General features: G+C 43.0%; 1 protein-coding gene across 1 annotated transcript in view; it reads left to right on the forward strand.

Moving 5' to 3' along the window:
• KPNB1 (karyopherin subunit beta 1) overlaps nt 1-15671 on the forward strand; it is a 32441-nt gene that overhangs the window by 15517 nt on the left and 1253 nt on the right. The window contains exons 8-21 of the mRNA XM_024203707.3: nt 415-525; nt 2315-2416; nt 4728-4952; nt 5546-5737; nt 7425-7555; nt 8659-8806; nt 9091-9162; nt 10718-10862; nt 12645-12727; nt 13388-13495; nt 13744-13887; nt 13997-14102; nt 14209-14323; nt 15081-15242. Of these exons, the coding sequence (XP_024059475.1) occupies nt 415-525; nt 2315-2416; nt 4728-4952; nt 5546-5737; nt 7425-7555; nt 8659-8806; nt 9091-9162; nt 10718-10862; nt 12645-12727; nt 13388-13495; nt 13744-13887; nt 13997-14102; nt 14209-14323; nt 15081-15242 (1844 nt within the window). The remainder of the gene's footprint in view (nt 1-414; nt 526-2314; nt 2417-4727; nt 4953-5545; nt 5738-7424; nt 7556-8658; nt 8807-9090; nt 9163-10717; nt 10863-12644; nt 12728-13387; nt 13496-13743; nt 13888-13996; nt 14103-14208; nt 14324-15080; nt 15243-15671) is intronic.

Here is a 15671-nt window from a genome sequence, read left to right on the forward strand (position 1 = left end):
TTGAAATGTGGAGGTATTGTTTAGCAGCTGTCGCCACTTGGAATTTGTATTGGCATAGCTACATCTCTCCAGAGTGTAGATTTTTTTTTTTACACCCCTGTAAGTCATAGCTATATATACTTAACCCTCAGTGTAAACAGTGCTAGTTGGACGAAAGAAATCTTCTGTTGACTTAGCTACCGTCTCTTGGGGAGGTGGATTACCTATGCCATCAGGGGAACCTTTTCTGCTGGCATAGGTAGGGTCCACACTGTAGTGCTTCAAGTGTAGACAAGCCCTAAGAAAGACGAGCTCTCTCTCAAGCTGCTTCTTGTTTCAGGACGTCTAGGTTCCTGTACCATGCTGCCAATATGTGGCGTCAGAATGACTTTTGCTAAAATGTCCCCTTTTTCTCTCTCTCTCGTGTTTCTGAAGATCACAATCGAAGCAATGAAAAGTGACATTGACGAGGTGGCTCTGCAGGGAATAGAATTCTGGTCAAACGTCTGTGATGAGGAAATGGATCTGGCTATTGAAGCATCTGAGGTGAGCTTGGAATTGGTGTTTGTGGGGATCAGTGTTAGGTGAGTAAAACAAGTAACCATTGTTTCGAACATTGAAAAGGAGGAACTGAACCAGGTCTTGGAAGCTCCTTTGTTTTTCCAAGGTGCGATTTTTTTTTTATTAAAGAGCTGGCTCTGAACCCTTGTGTAGCAGTCCTAGGTCCATGATGAGAGATCATGCACCACTCTGAATATTAAGTGATGCATATCTATTATGGAAGCTGAGACTTGCGGCTGCATGGTATACAAGGCAGTATATTGGCTTCATCCATTTCCGATTGCTGTCTTTACGAAGAGCGATTCAGTAGCAAAACTTCTCATTCACTGGCTAGACTTCTGGATGTCTGTCAAGGGTTTACAAGTAACCTTTTGTATTTGCAAGTATCTCGAGTTTGTTTAGCATCAGTAAAAGCTTTTTCTCAGCTCATTGTTTTTGGCCAATAACTTGCTCTGTCCTTGACACGCTGCCCAAATATTTCTGGGTTTGAGTGCCTTGGAAATATTTACTACAGTCGGAGCACAAGTTGCAGGAGTGTTTCCACTGTAAGTTCCCTATAAGTTGCTTTCGTAAGTTCTCAAAATTTGTATCCATCGGGCTGAAATTCTTCAGGCTCAGTGGCTCTCTTGAGGTAAACATTTTGGGAAAGCTGGAGCAAAATGCTTCTGCTGTTCTGAGATGGGAATAGAACAGGACTTACTTTTTTTAAAATAATGGACAAAAGCGTTCTAGTGCCAGAATGGCTGGGAATTGAAACTCAACAGGGCTAAAGAGATGTCTTTGAATATTCTGATGAAATTAGGTTATGATTTGGGAGTTTTGGTTATTTGAAAACAGCGTTTGTAAAGTGCATATTTTGGGCATGATTTTTAGCATTCTTTTAAAGACAAGTGAGGTCCCATATGTGTGGCTGATATGGCTGCATAGTGAACACACGCATTGGTTTGCACATTACATTGAGCTTTGTGCATAAAGTTCTCAACACCTTGGAAAACTTAGATCTCTTGCCTCATTAAGGCTCATTGGAGCCCTTCCCCGGTCCTTGTACTGAACAGGTCCACGTGAGTATTTTCTTAGGCTGAGTTTCCTTAGCTCTGTGAATAATAATGGTTTCTGTACCATGAGCCAATGACATGACTTAGGAGTTCAGTGATACTGGCACCAGTAGTTTACCTCTAGGAACATTTAAAGGATTACTCTTGCATTGTGTATAATACATGAAATTTATGGCTTGGTTATAAAAAGCAATTGGCTAAAATAAAAGTAGTTCTTATTCTTTAGAGTGGATGGATTGAAAAGGAAAATGGTGTCTTGTTCTTCATGCAGATGTTCTTTCTTTCCAAGAACTGGTAGTGTAAACTTCCTTCTTTAAAGGGAGCTTAAATGTATTTTTCTGCTGAATGCTCAAAATAGCAAGGGTAAAGGGACAGTCGGCACAGAGGTCTAATCTGTATGCTAAGTGCCTCTTACCCTTCCTGTTTGGAGGCATTTAGTAATTGTTTAATTTGTAAATATTTGTAGTTTGTCTTCAGCATGTTTGTGTAATGTGGGGAGTGGCAGCATGCACTTGCGGAATAGCAAACTGAGCATGTGCATCAAACATTTAACTAGAGTAGAATTCAAGGAGTCCTCCTGGGAAAAGAGTTCCAGCTTTTGCTGGTGATCTTACAGCATAAAGTAGATAACTTAAATCACAAACTGAATTAGATTTTTTTCAGAAGGAAAAGTGTTTCTGTGCAGCTATTGAGGATTGTTTTGTAACCTTTCTTTCTAGGCAGCAGAACAAGGAAGGCCTCCAGAGCACACTAGCAAATTTTATGCTAAGGGAGCACTACAGTATCTGGTCCCAATTCTCACACAGACACTAACTAAACAGGTGAGTTGGAGGTTCCTTACTATATGCATTGTCTGGAGTTGTCTCTATGCACCAAGAACCTTACACTTATGGTACCAGCCTTACGTTACACAAGCAACTGCTGGAATGCTGTCAGTCCAACTATGTAGGATAGAATGCCATTAGTTAAATAATGTGGCTCCTGGTCATTGAATCAGTATTCTATTTTCATAGATGATTCACTAATGACCTGGGACTGGAAGATCCTTTAGGCTCTTTATAGAGTTGTGGAAAAGGCATGCTTGTTCTGAACACTTCATGTAGCAGTCCTTGGTCTATGATGAGACATCATGCACCACTCTGACTGAATGATGCATTATTTGTGAAAGCTGAGACTTGGGGCTGCAATGAAGCTGGTTCCAGCCACTTGAGGTGATTTCATTATTGTACAACATTTCATTAAGGCAAGTTTCCCTTTCTGATTACTGAAGGCTTTTGATAGGTTATCATGAGTCTGCAGTATCAGACTGTGTGGTGTTTGTGGAATTAAAAACAGGACATCAAGGTTTTGTTTGCTTCATTTAGAACCCTATTTTTGTTTTGTTTTTTAAACCTTAAATTCTAAGCTCTGAGTACCATCTTTTACCACACTTGTTTGTTTTTATGAGGACTTGTCAGGGGCTAATTTAGACTGTGGAACAAACCATATCCAAACAAAACCGAATGAAATCACTTGCTGTATCAAGTCTAGTTAACATGATATTAAATGACAGTTAAAAAATCCACGTCGTATCAAGTTCCTTTGTTTGCTTTGTCAAGTTGGAGACGCACTAGGAAATGGCTGTAATTTTTAATGGCTGTTATGTTTGAGATTGCTTCCCTATTCCATGTTTTATTGCTAACTGCCTGAATAAATAGTTCAATTACAGGAGGCTGTAAGGTTGTTAAAGAACCAATCAGGAAACATAAGTCATCCTCAGATGTGCACCTTCAAAGGAGTTAGGTTAACAATGGCAGGGCCATCAGCTGGAGGGAGAAGCTACCTAACTGGTTCCATCCAAGCTAGAATGGGTTACTCTTCCAAAGGCTAAGCCTGGGGTCAAAGGAGACCTAAAATCTCAGACCCTAGAAAAGGGGGTGGTGTTGGGTGGTGTAGAAGAGGCTATTGAGGGTGTCATGAACTGCAGCACAGAGAGAAACACTGTGGGTAGGACACACTGCTTCTTCCTGACAGAGATGGAGTTAGCTGGCAAAAGAGAACTTACAAAGGTTTAGGTCAGTGGTTCTTAAACTTTTCTTTTCGTGGACCACTTGAAAATTGCTGAGGGTCTCAGCGGACCACTCAATGATCTTTCCAAATGTTGTTTGTACCGTTAGCTAGCTGTTGTAAAGTGCTTTGGATAAAAGTGCTATATTAAAAAAACCTTAATAATTAACTTGTTTTGTTCTACAATAAAAGCACACAACTCCTATTTTAATATCAGTAGTCTTACCTTTCTAATGCGATGGATGTGCCCTCTCTCTCCCCTGCTGCGGCAGCCCTCAAGCTGGGGCTGGGAAGGAGGGGGGGGGTCTCTTCCCCCGCAGCCCTGGAGCTGGGGAAAGTCACATCTTTGGCTGCCACAGCCCTCCATGTCCCAAATTCCCCCTGCCCCCTCCCACCTACCCCTTATTCACCCAAGACCATCACCTCACCTTACATGTGCATCTTCTCCAGGGTCCAGGCACCTAATTAGTGGAGCCATGCCTGCGTGGCTCCACTAATTAGGTGGGTGGCCCTTCATTCTCTTGTGTGCGGCCGCCCAGGTGCGCACCTTAGAGGAAACTATCTGCGGACCACCACAGTTTGAGAACCTCTGGTGTAGGTAATACCCATGCATGTAGACCTTTTATTGCGTTTACGCTTTGATCTAAATGATTTTATCTTCTGATGAAAGATTAACATTTTGTTTGAAGATGTTGTTTGTGTTCCTGCAAAATTATGCTTTCACGGGCTTCTGAAGGGAAACTCGTACAGCAGCCAAAACAGAGTTAACACGGTTGGGAACCCAGAGGTCCATTCTGAGTGGTTGGACCATGTGGTTCCACCCACAGTAAGATGCCCATCACCTAAAGGGGTGCACTCATGAGAGAATAAAAGGGCTCTAGGGTGCAGTTTGCCCAGTAACTGACATTTACTTTTTTAGGTTTGTTGTGTGGACTGAATTCATGTCAAAACACAGTCAGTACCTGTTCATATTCCTTGTCCTTGGATCCGGCAAGGTAGTTTTATCTGTAAGTGGTAGAAGCAAAGTTCTGGTTGGGAACCGATATTTTTTAGCTAAGAGTGACCCAAGTGTTGTTCTCTTCCCAGGATGAAAACGATGACGACGACGACTGGAATCCCTGCAAAGCAGCTGGCGTTTGCCTCATGCTTCTGGCAACCTGCTGTGAAGATGACATTGTTCCTCATGTGCTGCCCTTCATTAAAGAACACATTAAAAACCCAGATTGGCGATACAGAGATGCAGCTGTCATGGCTTTTGGGTGTATTTTGGAAGGGCCAGAGCCCAACCAGCTCAAACCACTAGTTATTCAGGTCAGACCAAGTTTTTCTTGGAGGTTGGCTTGCTTGAACAAAAATATTTGACTTCATGTAACTACTTTGAGCACTACCCAGGAAGGGAGATCAGAGATCATGGTTGTGTGTAACCCTTCAGTTTTGCTCAGTTGCTGAACAACCTGCAAAGGAGGTTTTTAAGACTGTAAATTTTAGAATTGTAACATGCGGGCGTTTGCATGTATTTGGCAAACTCTTGTGATCAGTTGGAGTAGCTCTCCTTAGAGCAGGAACCCCTGTTTGTGCAGCACATGGAAGGCACACTCAATCCACACAGCTTTGGTTAGTGCAGGCTTTTAACCCTGTGTATGTTAACTCTCACTGTGAGGCATTATGTAGGATCTGAGAATAGGGTTCAGTGCTCCTGGCCTTGTCACTAGGAAATAATTTACTTCATGGCCCTTCTTTACATCCAAAGGTGGCTTCTTAGCTCAGGGGTCCCATTTATTGGTAGACCATGGAATAAATACTCTTAAAAGACATTATGCCCAAACAGCTGCAGGCTTATTGGCATCATGCAAGTGAATTAGGTATGATTCTGACTTATTACTAACTTTGTGGTTCTGTTCTAGGCCATGCCCACTCTAATAGAACTAATGAAAGATCCTAGTGTGGTGGTTCGAGATACGACTGCATGGACTGTGGGCAGGATCTGCGAGCTGCTCCCTGAAGCTGCCATCAATGACATTTACCTCGCTCCGCTGTTGCAGTGTCTCATTGAGGGCCTGAGTGCCGAGCCCAGAGTGGCTTCCAATGTGTGCTGGGTAAGGCAGGACCCCACTGCTATGTCACAATATGGGCTGGGCTTCTACTAACAGGTGTGGGGTTGAAGGATTTACTTACCAATTCTTGTGAGCGCACCTCCTACGTAAACTAGAGGAGTTCAGCAGCCTATGGGGTACTCACTTAAATGATGTGAAGAGATGACTGGCTTGTTCATCCACCACAAGAAACCTTGTGTGAACAAGCCTCAAGTCGGTAGTGCCGCACTCTGGTGGGACAGGAAAAAAGGAAGGGAGCTGATGGGGAGAAAGCTAACTGGAAAGATGCTCAGGAAGGGCACAAGTGTGAAGTTGTCTTCAGTTTGAAAATGCTGGGGAGACTACTCTTCCCTACAAAGACCTAGGGCGGTATGTAACTATATAAAAGAGAGGTCTTCAGATGACTTTTTTAATGCACCCTCTTTTGTATTGTCTAGCCTCCCTTCTCAGGCAGCCAAGGCTGCTCATTCAGCTGAGAGAGAGACCGGATATTTTCTCTCCCTGTTAGCTGAGTATACTGCCTCTGCAGCACTAACTCGAGGAGCATGAGATGCATCTCATTCCCTTGCATACGTTCAAGCTGTGTTATTGCCAAACCACTGGGCTGGTTTGGCAAGTTCAACTTTACCTTCTTTCTAATGCATTTAATATTAGGCAGCTTATCTGAACAAACGTGTAGCGTCCTTGCAAGGAGGAGGCATGCCTCACTGCATTTTAACCAATTAACTACTTCTGCTAGATTGAGAGTCCTTTCGTTCTGTTCCAGCAGAGATGCGTGAGGATTATGATGTTAAATCAAGTGTTAGGAGCTGTATAATTAAAAATTTAATTTTCCTTAGTACATTTTCTCTGCTGGTCCCAGGAGCTTAGGGGCCTCTGGTCAGCCAAGGACTCTTCCTGATCCCATTGACCCTGGCAAAGGCTTGTGTTACTGGGGCATTTTTCTTCTGAAGACGTGAACGAATGTAAATGTTGCAAATGGAAATGAAAATCATAAGGCTTTCACCTTTTCATCTGTTCAGTTCTTTTGTCCTTTAAGGCAGCTGCAGTCACTGCCTGGCCCTGCAGCTGGCAATGTTAGCCTTCTCTCAGGCCTTGTCTAGACTAGGGTTGTAAAGTGAGATGATAGCACAAGTTAGCTAACAGGTGTCAATTCACGTGTTAAAAGCTCATAGAGTCTGGACTGTGTGCCTTTACAGGGTAGGCTATTAACACATCTTATATCCTAGTCTAGACAAGGCCTCAGGCTTCGTTATTGCTTTGAAACTTCACTGTGCTTGGGTAGTTGGCCCTGGGGAGGAAGTCATTAGTCCTGCCCGTGGCATTCTCTGTGGGTGACTTTGATGGCTCCTAGTGTTGGTGCTTGGACTTTCTGCCCCTCACTTGCTAATGGACGATAAACAATGGCAAGTTTTCTTCCTGCTAGTCAGCTTGTTTCATATTGTGAGCTGAATTCTCATTCCGCTGATCCTTTCCTATTGTTTTTGGCGAATGAATTTGGCGCCACATCGCAGTTTCTCCTAAACCATTGATGCTGCCATGGAAATGCATGGGCAGGCTGACCGATTATTACTTTAAATGTGTCACTTGCAATCCCTTAAACTGGCAAGGCCATGTGTGTGGCTGAGGTAGTTTGCTGTTGTGATAAACTCACTCCATTGTAGAAACTGTGATTTGTTCTGTATTTCAGGCCTTCTCTAGTCTGGCTGAAGCTGCCTATGAAGCAGCAGATGTAGCAGATGATCAAGAAGAGCCAGCAACCTACTGTTTATCCTCCTCGTTTGAGCTAATAGTTCAGAAACTCCTGGAGACCACAGACAGGTACTCTCAAACCAGCTGTCCTAATCTTTGCAGAAATGCCCCCCCTTTTTTTTAATCCCCCTGTCCTGCTCCTGTTGCCTCCTAAAACTCTTATGTGAAGTGATGTGTTAAGGGTGTCAATTCGTCATGGCCTAAAATTTGTGTGACTTAGAATATCTAATGTCAGTTCCCAAGAGAAAAGTCATATTCGCACATACAGGGATTTTTCCAGTTTTTGGTGTCATTCATCCTTATTGAGATCTCCGGAGCACCTGTAAATGTATTTTCTCCTCCAGTGCTTTCCTTCAAGTTGTGGAATGCCACGTAAAACTGTGTACGCAATCTGAAACGTACAGAGGTCTGCACAATATTCAGCAATCAATTTGAGATATCCTGTCTGGCCTGAGAGTCACTAAGTAGTCAAGATTGTGGCAAGACAGACTAAAAGTCTCTAGAACTGTGTGTGGTGTGACTTTCATGACTGTAGCTTGCATGTACTCAGTGTATCGTGGTGTAGTTTTTATTTTGATACTACAGTAGCACCTAGAGGCCCCACAGCAGATCACAACCACGTTATGCTAGACGTGATATACACACAGTAGCACTGCCCCTGTCCCCAAACAGCGCACAAAAATAGACAAGACAGCCATTTTGCAGATGGGGAGTAAGGCACAGAGTAAGTGACTTGCCCACGGACAAATAGGGAGTCTGGCTGATCCAGTAATTGAACGTTGATCTTTTGAGTCCTTGCTCTAGTGCTTTAACTACAAGATCAGTCTTTGAGGTGGTCCCTCTAGGGTGGAGGCACATCAGGAGAAAGTGTTGGGAAGTTTTTTCTGAAAGTGCTGCCCCTGCTGTCCATGGCTAAATAAAGGACTTTCAGCATCTTTCATTAACACAGATTAATAAAACCAAACTACCAAAAATTTAGCTTAGATTCAAGCCATGGTAATAGTACAGATATTACAGTACGTATTATAGTACAGATAGATATGTTCAGCTTCTGCTGTAGCATTGAGGTTTAACTTTTACTAATTGGTCAAACGAGGTCTGTATTTAAGCCAGCACGGCCACTTAGAGCAAAAAAAAAAACAAAACAAAAAAACTCTTTTCTTCCTGTTTAGGCCGGATGGACACCAGAATAACCTGCGGAGTGCTGCATATGAAGCTCTGATGGAAATAGTGAAAAACAGTGCCAAGGACTGTTACCCTGCTGTCCAGAAGACGACTTTGGTCATTATGGAGCGGCTGCAGCAAGTGCTGCAGATGGAGGTAGACAGAGGCCAAATTTGCTACCAGGGTCATAGGGCAAATATAATACTCCGCGGCATAATCACTTTGCTGTATTCTGGCTTTAGTCTCTAGCCAAATTAGTTCTTCTGTTGATTGACTATATAGCAAGTCTCTTTTTGAGAAGCTTGAAGTGGAACAAGCAAGTTTAAAGCTGCATTCCTTCTGGTCATAGCACTGCCATTGCTGTGGCATCTTAATGTCCATGATACAACTACAGAGACCTTTTTTCTAAGTGTTAAGAGTCTGTTTTTGTTCTCCTACAGTCCCATATCCAGAGCACATCAGACAGAATCCAGTTCAATGATCTTCAGTCTCTACTATGTGCTACTCTACAGGTAAACCACTTTCTTACCAGTTCTCACATCCATGGAGAGGAAATAGGCAGAATCTTGTGAAAAGAGTGCACGCTTGCAGATGAAATTTTTAAAATGAAATCCGCTCCTTACACCCAAGTTAGTGTGAAAGGAGCAGAGGAGTTTAAACATATGAAAGGATGGAGCCTTCCACAACTAAGTGCCCGGTTTAAAAACCAACAAAATACTCTTGTTTTTGTGGAACAGAACACATCTTATCAGCAATATTTAAAGTAAAATATCTGTGCAATTTCACACTGGCTGTCATGTTAGTGTAAGATTGAACAATCACTCACTTTTGTCAACACGCATCAAAGAAATTAACAGCTTTAACTTGTTCACTGCAGCTTGTGGTTGGAGTTCAATACTCATTTAAATTTGCACTGAAATTAAACAACTTGGTAAAGAACACCTCACGTGTTTTGGGAGCATTAGCTCATTCCACTCGCTTGCCTAGTCTTAAAGGCTACTGAAAACTGCCATCCTTTTTCTAAGCCACTCGGGAAATCCATCAGACAGTCTTTCTGATATCACGTGATATCTGGCAGCATAGCTTCCTGCTGTCTGTACTGCAAAAGGGCTGGAGCTACTGTGGGATCGTGCCTACTGTATGTGTTACAGCATTGCTGTAACTTTTCTAAAGTGCAGTTAATACCTCTGTATATTACTGGAAAATATTAGCATATTATAAGCTTTAATGCACTTCTCCAAAATACTTTACAGTAGATGTGGATTCAGCATGCTCCATGCAGGATTCAGAAGCAGACCCTGCTCTCTTCTGTATGGTAACATTCCTAGAGGTGTGTTTGAGCATCACGTACACTGAAATAAAAGCCGTTACTGAACACCCATCTTTATCTGAAACTCACTTTTTCCCCCTGTTTTTGTTGTGTGCTCATTATGGGTTCATGACTTCTCCCATTTCCATTAACGTAAGAGTCTGAAATGATTTAACACCCTCATGTTCAAAATTTAGGAATGTTGTAGAAAACCCTGTTTTATAGCACTGATAGTAAAATGTGTCCTGCCTGTTAATACTGTGGTGTACGTGAAGCATGCAGGGCAACTGGAATTCTTTATCGCTTCATGGGGCTACCAGCAAAATTCAATTACAATCCACAATCAGAAATAAAATTGCTATGAGATTGTTACAATGGGAAATGGGCAGTGTTAAAAAGGGATTGCTTAAGCCTAGCCAAACATAATTCCAGGCATAAATTAAATGCCCAGAGAACAGCCTCTCTAGCAGGAAAGATAAACTCTGCTTGTTCTGTAGCTGGAAAATCAAGGATAGATAAAATGAGAACAGCATTCTGTACTTGTACTGACAAAGCATTTTTTGCAGCAATGGTTTTCAGAGCAATAGTTGATTTTTTTTTTTTTTTTAAAGCATAGCATGGTTTTGATAAAACTAGAGTTCTGAGCTAGTGTGGAAAATTCAAAGGAAGAATTTAGCCTAATGTATATGGGAGTAGTGTATTACAATCTCTTCTTTTTTTTTTTTTTTTTTTTTTTTTTCCCCTTCCCCCAAACCTAGAATGTTCTCCGGAAAGTGCAGCACCAGGATGCTTTGCAGATCTCTGATGTGGTTATGGCATCTCTGTTGAGAATGTTCCAGAGCACGGCTGGATCAGGGGGAGTGCAAGAGGATGCCCTCATGGCAGTCAGCACCCTGGTGGAAGGTCAGTAGTGGCGACTGGAAAAAAAAGTCTTTTGCTTTATTCAGTGCGCAAACAGCTCCGTGTGAACAAATCAGACTTGTAGTTTTGCGATTGGCACTATGTCTATCCCTGACAGCTGCTACTGTTGATGAAGGCTTAACGTATAACCTCCTTTGCTAAGTAGTTGAGTTTACGCAGATGCAAATTTAACTGCATAACTACTCCAGAATAACGCCTCCAGATCTGTGAAGGTTTGAGGCTAGCCGGTCCAACAAATCAGATGACAGCTTGATTCTCCTAGACTGTATTTCTTGTGTGTTTGTTGTTTTCTGTAGATAACATGGGTAGTGTGTGTGCTGACTAGGCAGTATATAGGACTTGCTCTTTATTTTTGTACAGTGCTTAGCACAATGGGTTGCTGGTCTCCAGATGCTATTGCAATGAAAATTAATATTCTGATTTACATTTGCTGCTATCTGTCACCATTGATTTGTGTGATGATGTCAGCGGTTGGTGTATCTTTGTGTCTTTAAAAACCACACAGTGCAGAGACTGAAATTATTTTTTTCGTTGCAAATTTTGATTCTTACTAAAGTTTGGGTTGCAGCATACCAGACAGTTTTAGAGCTTCATTGTGATTCCTCTTTACAATGCTGTTGCTATGGCATGATATTGAGCTCTAGGAATGCATTGTGTTTTCAGACACTGTATGTTTGGATGTGAAAGTTGGGTGCTGTTAGAAATCCATATGTGAGTAGTTGCTTTCTTAGAACAGGTTTGTGACTTTGCCCGGCACCCCCTTTTGGGGGCATAGACGGGGCAAGGAGGCGGGGGGCTTGAATGATTTGTGACTACACTTGAAGTGATCAGTATCCTTTGAGTGGAATCAATGGAATTGATTGGCCGGGTCTGCAAGTGAGGAAGAGGAATGCCTGATTGCTGGGGATTGGTTGTGACCCTGGCTAACGGGCTGACTTGTGAATAAACAGTATGATGCCCTTTTTGGGCAAAGCCATTCTCCTTGCCAGAGGTTAATAGTAACTTGTGGGTTAATTTGTGATAAGGGGCTGGGGGAAGGTAGATATGTAATATAAAAGGAAGCCTTTTCCTTCACCAAATAGTTAAATGTTCTTTAAATACAAGCACCCCAAATATTATTCTACACTTGGGCCCCACAGTTCTTCCATAGCTGAAATAGAAGCTGGACAACTGTTCCGAAAGGAGGATTTTACTATTGTCTCATTTATGCTGTCTCCCACCCCCAATCAACTTTAATCCTACAAAGTAGGACTTCTCAAACTGGTGTAGTGTGACCTGGCGCTGCCCCATGCATCCCCACGCTACTGAACGCTGCGTGGAAAACCCCACCCAGGCTCAGCCATATTTTTTGCCATGATCCCACTTGCACAGTCCTTTGCAGCCACAAAAAACCCCCAGATATGTGTAGTCTGGGTAATTAAAGGCCGAAAACCACTGCTCTAAAGGGTGCTGTGTATATACTGGGGGAACCCAGGTCCTCTGAGGGAACCCTGCAGCCACCTCTGAGCACAGGAAGGATCTGTTCCTTATCTTCAGTGGACTGCATCTCCTACAATTCTCTTGAAGTCCATTTTATTACAAAAGGATGTTTTCCACTGGTGCTCAATTCGTAGTGTAAAATCTAGTGGAGAATCAATTTGTCATGCTGCTGTTGAATGTACATCCTGAGAGCTGCAAAGGACTGAGTTTCCTTGTTGTAGATGTCAGGCAAACATGTAGACTGTCCTGTGGGGATGAGACCTAATCAGAGTGTTTTCTGTGCAGTCTTGGGTGGAGAGTTTCTGAAGTATATGGACGCCTTCAAACCCTTCCTGGGCATTGGACTGAAGAACTATGCAGAATACCAGGTAGGACCTGAACCTGGGAGCCCCACGTTCAGAACTTTTGCATCTGTTGGTAGTTCGGGATTTACAGAGTTCTTCGGGATTGCATCCCCTGAGGCCTATTGGCTTCTGGTGAGGAAGCCAGCATGTGAGCACTGTAGGAACTCAGTAATTACTGGCTGCACTTGTAAATGAATTTATAGACTCTCCTCTATTTAAAATTGTCCACAGCAGGCCGTCATCAGTTTGACACCTGAGGTTCTGCATTGACTGCATATTCAGTGGCATTGATCAGGAGAGAAGTTGCTACTAGGAATGAATTTCCAATAGACCATGCATGCCATGGTATTTACTCTGGTGCTGATCCTTAGAACACCTGGCTGCTGAACTTTTTCAGCATGTCTCTAAAACAAGTATCTGTCACTCGTTGGCATCTGGGACTCTCGCCCCCGATCGGGTAAACTTATTCAGATCTCTTCTTTATGACTTAGCGTTTCAACAGTTAACAAAGCTCTGACTTTCATGGGCATTTGCAGACAAGGGTCACTATTCAGTGATGATTTTAGATCCTGCCTGTCGCAATGCCATAATTTAGTGTGTTAATAGGCTAACGCTGTAAGGACAGGCAGTGTGGGGAATACCAACTTATACTGGGTTGGTGCATACTTACTGTTCTCTTTGTAGGTTTGTCTGGCTGCAGTAGGCCTAGTTGGAGACTTATGTAGAGCCCTGCAGTCCAACATCTTGCCTTTCTGCGACGAGGTTATGCAGCTGCTCTTGGAGAACTTGGGGGTAAGTCCTTACCTACTTTTAGCCAGTTAAGCAAACTAGCTATTAGTGGCGATAAAGGAAAGTGAGAGGCAGAGAGGGTATTGGGAGAAGTTAGAGATGTTTGAAAAAGGTTATATCAGGAGACGCAAGCAATATATAGCTAGCTAACATGATAATTTGAAGAGAACTCGGGTGTCCTCTGGGGGGGAGGAGATTTAAGTTTCCAGTCATTGATCTTCATTTCCAATCTCTCTCTCTCTCTTTCTCAGAATGAGAATGTCCATAGGTCTGTGAAGCCTCAGATTCTCTCTGTGTTTGGTGATATTGCCCTGGCCATCGGAGGAGAGTTTAAAAAATATCTAGAGGTTGTATTGAATACTCTCCAGCAGGCCTCGCAAGCCCAGGTCGATAAGGTAAACCAGCAGCGCACTTGGCAGCTCCTTCTCATCCAGCGTGAAATACGTCTGTCTTAGTTGCTTGCCAAAGGCCATTGTACAGGCATGTTCTTTGTTTTCCATCTAGTCTGACTATGACATGGTGGACTACCTGAATGAGCTGAGGGAGGGCTGTCTGGAAGCTTACACTGGCATCATTCAGGGACTGAAGGGAGACCAAGAAAATGTGCATCGTGAGTATTTTGTCCTGTAGCACCCTGTCTTTAGGGAAGGGGGACCTTTTTTTAAAGGTATGCTGTAACTTAAGCCTGCTACACTAAACCAGTCATTTCCTTTCAGCGGATGTGATGCTGGTGCAGCCCAGAGTAGAATTTATTCTGTCTTTCATCGACCACATTGCTGGAGATGAGGATCACACAGATGGAGTAGTAGCTTGTGCTGCTGGGCTGATAGGGTAAGCGTTCCAGACTCCTTTGGCTAGAGGATAAGTGACCGCACACTCGCCAGGTAGCTTATTGTTAGTACAGTAAACACAATACATTACAAGAAGTGCTTTTTTTTTAAGGTTATCTGCTTGAATTGGAAATGGTTCTTGAGAGACCGGAGCCTGTAAAGGGACTTATTTGAATCTTCCTTCATGTATCTGAAGTACTAACCACAGAATCTTGAGTTTAGGATTTTTGTAACTCATTGTTGGGTTCTAACCCAGGAACAGGCGTGAAACTGGAGGACTGTGCAGAGTGGTGGTTCCTCATCACGAGCTGTGTACCAGCCCTGGTGGGTGGCCTATTTGCTCCCTGTCAATCATTGCCATGAAGGGACAAATTGCATATGCTTAAAAGGAGTCGGGGACAATGATCTTAAAGGAAGGCTCCATACAATGAAATTTTCAGCTTGTGAATTGACAGTGAAGGGCCCAGTTCAGCTGTCATTGAAGTCAATGGGAGTCTTCTCTCTTGACTTCAATGGGAGCTAGATGGAACTTTCAGGGAGGACATCCTTTGGACAGGAGACATGGATGTTTCCAGCTAATAGCCGTTTAGGAGGCTGTTTGGCTCTCATGTTGCTGACCATATGCAACATTTAAAAAGGGACATTAGCTGGGAGTCGGTCTTCTCTTGTTGCTAGCAAAAGCTGATCTAACTGGCATGTTTCTGGCTGTGGCATTCAACAAGCATTAAAGCCCATTCTCTCCTCTTTGTTTCCCACAGGGATTTGTGTACAGCATTTGGAAAGGATGTACTGAAATTAGTAGAAGCTAGACCCATGATACATGAACTTCTAACTGAAGGAAGAAGATCCAAGACAAACAAAACAAAAACCCTTGCTACCTGGGCAACTAAAGAACTGAGAAAACTGAAGAATCAAGCTTGGTAAGGAGCCTTCTCCCTTTCCCTCGTATTGTGGAATGGCCACACAGGTTAAACTTCTAAGCTCAGGCCCATTGAAGGAGACACTTCACAGAAGCCTCGTGCTATAAAAAGGCTTTTCCTTGTTTAGCTTTCTGTAAACTATCCATTTAAAGCTATAAAGCCCAGATGGCAACTGCTTGTTCCTAGAGAAAAGAACTAATGCTTGACAGTAACAAATCTAGAGTAAGGTCCTCTCCACGCTGGAATCAGAACTATGCTGCCATAGCTGCTAATGAGTTCTAGTGGGTTCCAGCATGCTTTCTCTGGGTCACATGGGCATGGATTTTTCTGAGGTTTAGTGGTTAGTTGGTTGTAGCTAGTAAAATTTAGACCCCCCAGTATGAGTAAGGGCTTTTAAAAGGAACAGAGTGGGGAACAGCTTTCCTGTGC

Source organism: Terrapene carolina, unplaced genomic scaffold, assembly GCF_002925995.2.
Source record: "Terrapene carolina triunguis isolate 2854851 unplaced genomic scaffold, T_m_triunguis-2.0 Scaffold193, whole genome shotgun sequence".
NCBI lineage: Eukaryota > Metazoa > Chordata > Testudines > Emydidae > Terrapene > Terrapene triunguis.